General features: G+C 46.4%; 1 protein-coding gene across 1 annotated transcript in view; it reads left to right on the forward strand.

Annotated features, from left to right (window-relative positions):
- Positions 1-3,991: 3,991 nt before the first annotated feature.
- ODF1 (outer dense fiber of sperm tails 1) overlaps positions 3,992-4,601 on the forward strand; it is a 5,148-nt gene continuing 4,538 nt past the window's right edge. The window contains exon 1 of the mRNA XM_006028511.1: positions 3,992-4,352. Within this exon, the coding sequence (XP_006028573.1) occupies positions 4,069-4,352 (284 nt within the window). The 5' untranslated portion in view covers positions 3,992-4,068. The remainder of the gene's footprint in view (positions 4,353-4,601) is intronic.

Genomic DNA, 4,601 nt, shown 5'->3' on the forward strand with positions numbered 1-4,601 from the left:
CCTGATCATGTGAGTGGCCCTCCTCTGGACCCTCTCGATGCTGTCCACATCCCTCCTGAAGTGTGACGCCCAGAACTGGATGCAGTACTCCAGCTGCGGTCTGACCAATGTCACATAGAGGGGGAGGATCACCGCCTTGGACCTGCTCATGATGAATCTGTGGATGCATGACAAGTTGTGGTTAGCCTTCCTGACTACATCCCCACATTGGCAGCCCATGTTCATCTTGAAGTCTATAAGATCCTTTTCTGCCTCTGTGCTGACAACAAGGGAGTTCCCCAGCCTGTAGGTATGCTGTTGGTTCTTTCTCCCCAGGTGCAGCACCTTGCACTTGTCAGTACTGAATCCCATCTTATTCTCATCCGCCCACCCTGTAACCTGTCCAGATCCAATTGCAGCCTGTCCCTCCCTTCTAACATGCCCATTTCTCCCCGCATCTTAGTGTCATCCGCGAATTTGAACAAGGTGCTTTTCACCCCCTTGTCCAAGTCGCTGATGAAGATATTGAACAGTGCAGGCCCGAGGACCGAGCCCTGGGGGACCCCACTGCCCACATTCCTCCAGGTTGAAAATGACCCAACCTACCTCCCTGACTCCCTCCATCTAAGGGGCTCTGCTGACTGGGCTCTGGTCATGCCTCTGCTCTGCTACTGGAGCGACAAGGAGTTAGGGCCCTTGATGGGGACAGCAGCCCCTGACATGGTGTCTGGGGAGTCTAAGCACAACCTCCCCTGCTGGCCCTTTGCAGATGTGTACCTGGATAATTTTCTCAAACAGCTTCCCCAGGACCAAGGTAAGACTAACAGGCTTATAATTTCCTGAGTTCTCCTTCCTCCCTTTTTTGAAAATGGGAACCACATTGGCCCTTTTCCAGTCCTCTGGCACCTTGCCAGAGCACCATGAGCGCTTGTAAAGCTGTGCCAGGGGTCCCGCAATGACCTCTGCTAATTCCCTCAGCGCTCTGGGGTGGAGATCGTCCGGACCTGCTGATTTGAACACATCCAGTCCCACCAGAAGTTCCCTGACAAGATCCTCTCTGACCCTGGGCCTGGCTGCACCTCCCCTGGGACCATCGGGGATCCCGGTGGGGGAATGACCTGGTCCCTGCTCAGAAAAATGGAGGCAAAGAAATTGTTAAATAGGTTAGCTTTGTCGTCTGGTGAGACCACCAGATTTCCAAGTGTGACCTGCAGAGACCCCACATTACCTGGAACCTTCTTTTTACACCCTATGTATTTAAAAAGGACTTCTTGTTATCCTTGATCCGGGTGGATAGTTCCAGTTCCATCTCCGCCTTGGCCTTCCTAACAGCCCCCCTACAATCCCGAGCCACGGAGGTATAGTCCTCCCTGGTGATGGCCCCTCCCTTCTATTGGGTGTATGCCTCCTTTTTAGTTTTTTAGCCAGCTCAATGCTGGCTTCCAATCCTTCAAGTAGCAGGGATTAAGGGACCCTGCTACACAATACTACCCAAAAGGTTAACATATACAAATGCAAAACTATTCACGTATCAGCCTCAATTGGAAGATTTTTTTTAAAACTGGAAAAAATCAGAAAATACTAGAACTCCAAATAATAGGAATCAAAAGTCTTTAACAAATTCCTTACAAAAAGGGTCTGCTTCTGTGACAGGCTATCTGGTAATGATTTGGCCCAGGGGTTTTGAAAGGGTAAAAGATGATTGGAGGGCTTGGGATTCCCTTTCCTCACCAATCAGGCCACAGGGACTCACCCTCCATATCCCCTGATTGGTCCCTTGGGTCACCCAGAGGGGGATAAAAGGAGCAGCACAGCTGACTCAGAGGAGACCAGCGATGGACCACGAGGAAGGCGTTTCAAAGAGCTGGCAAGAGCTGGGCCAGTGGGGCGGGAGCAGTTGCCCCAGAAGCAACTGAAGGAGTGGGACCTGCAGGCAGCAGTGGGACCCTCAGCAGCATGGCATGTGGCCAGCAAGAGAGGCTCCCCACTGAGCTCCAGGATCCCTCTCCGAGAGGCTGCAGCCTGCAGGAGAGGTTCCCCAGATCCATCAAGAAGCAGAGCAGTGACCCAAGAGGTTCCCAGCTCTGCTTCCTGCTCCTCCAGCAAGAGGCTAGGAAGCTCAACATGAGGCAGGGGGTCCTGGAAGGTCAAAACCCCCAGCAGCTTAGAGCTGTATCAGCACTGGTGGCTGTGTGGTAGGGTTTCTACCTACCACATGAGAGAGTTGTGTTCCAGTCCCAGCTGGGTTAAATCAGGGTGAGTGAAGTTACAGGGAGAAATTCTTGTTGCAGTGGAAGGGTGTCATTGGGTTTTCCTTCTTTCCCCGCTCCAGGTACCTAGGCCCTATATTTCTTGTTATTTGACATTTTGTATTTTGTGCATTTTATATTTTGCCAACCAGTATTGTTCGTTGTGCTTTTTGTGTTTTATATTTTGTTAAACCTGTCTTTTGTCAACTGGATGAATATGTGTACGAATGTAAATGCCTAACCTTTATTGAATTCTGCCCCCTCATGGCATTGTAGTGTCCCCAGTACCCCCTAGTTTATACATGTTATATTCCCACTACTGTTTTTCTCATTAAAAGGTAAATGGTCAACTCCCCATTGATGGTCTGGCTCTGCTCTATAGGGGAAGAAAGGTCCCTATACCTCCCACAGCGCTTGTGCACCTACTCTGATCCCTTCAATTGGAGAGGGGGTACATCTTGGAGTACCGCCCAGGTTACACTTCTCAGTTATGATCTAGATTTACTTAGTACAGGGCTGGAGGGAAGGAACAGAAATGGCTCCCTGACCTCCATACCTCAATATTTAGGCCAGTTGGGTCCTACTCAATTCCAGGGCTAAGTAAGAGCAGCTTCAGGGCAATTTTCATTTCTACTTAGCTGTGCACAGTTCCAGCCAAAGTGAATGCCTTTTCCCCTTGCCCCAAAGTAGCTAATATTCTTAAGCCATAGAACTGTTATATCTTCCCTACCCTCTAATAAATCCACCCATCCTGGAGATATTCTGTAGGGCCTGGAGGTTCCTGACTTTATGCTGGATTACAGGGGGCTGTAGTATGACTGGCAGTCAGGGCCAGAGACTTGTTTCCAGATACTGAAATATCGTAACGATGGGCACATGAAGATACGCACACTGTAAAATTTTCATTAGCCTTCAACTACCTACCATTTTGACTATGGTATCCACAAGTGATAACATTGCCTTATATCAGCATAGACAGTATAACTCATTTGAATTTACATCTTTTCCTTTTTAAGACTGTAGTATGGTAAGTAATTGCAAATATATCAAGCAGGTTAACTTCAGTGGAACAACTTTTAAGAGGAATAGTGCAAGTCAGCAAAGTTGCTTTCACTAAAATAGTCTGCCAGGAACATATTTTTAACTTGCTCATTACTGAAGCAGTGTTTCCTCTGAAGACAGTTAAGTCAGAAGGAATTTTGCCTGAGTCAATATTGAGTCAAAAAAGAGGAAAGACTTCAGTTTTACCTGACTAAGGACAGAGCAGTTGCACCTGCTCATCCAGCTTTCACCCATCTGCAGTATGTGCTAAAAAAAAAGTTTGTAAACTATAACTAAACTAATGCAATATTGTGATGGAAATCTTAAAAGAATCAATAAAGCCATATTTCTGTTTCTTTGATATCTATAATGTTGATATTTTGCGCACGCATTATCAAAGCATATAGTAAATATAGACACCACATACAGGGACACAAAATAACATACGTGGTCAAGGGGGAGTTACAGTTGCTGGGGAAACCATAAATTATCCATAACTTTGAATTTCCTAACTTGTGTGTACACAAAATACCAGCCAGAATGCTTCATCAATGTAGTGTTTTGCATTTAATAGCTGTCTGGGAAATCACCACTGATTGCAGTTCCCATGACAACTACAGAATTGTGACACATTTGCAGGCAGGTGATGTCATAAAATGCCTGCTGGAACTCAACCAAAGCATCTGCAGTTTGTTTTTAAAGCAACTTCTGGCCAGAGCGCTTGCAAGACAATTTTTTCCCCACGAGTGCAAACAATCAGAAGTTGTACTCGTATGCTAATATGGTTTAAAGTTTTAAGATGTCTTTGTGCAGTCGCTTTTTGGAAGATGCCAGGCGAGATCTGAGGAAGGCAGACAGAGAAATGAAGAGACAGATGAGACTGATGGATCTGCATTCACGTTACCTGTGTACCTACATACATCCTCACTGCCTGTGCAGTGTACACCTACATCCTCATTGCCTCTGTGAATTACATCCGTACCCCCACAGCCTGTGTGACTGGAACTGTCGACCATCATGCCTCACAGTTTGGGAGAGAAGGGCCATTAAAGCAAAACTAGAGGCAGAGCGAGAACTGGCCAGGTAACTGAGCTGCTGAGTAGCCTTTAAACAGGATTGTGGGGAAAAAAATTGACAGCTAAATTCTGAGTCAGGATGGATTTGGATAAATATAACATTAGCGGTGTAATAACTAGAATAATAGAGATCAGCTGAGAAATGAGTAGGAACTGTAAAGTTGGAAAACCACTGTAAGGACATGGTCTAGAAAGTACGGTGAGAATTATCCCAGCAACACCTGTAAGTTAAATATCATACATCCAACTAGGGAAA

Source organism: Alligator sinensis, unplaced genomic scaffold (assembly GCF_000455745.1).
Source record: "Alligator sinensis unplaced genomic scaffold, ASM45574v1 scaffold1115_1, whole genome shotgun sequence".
Taxonomy (NCBI): domain Eukaryota; kingdom Metazoa; phylum Chordata; order Crocodylia; family Alligatoridae; genus Alligator; species Alligator sinensis.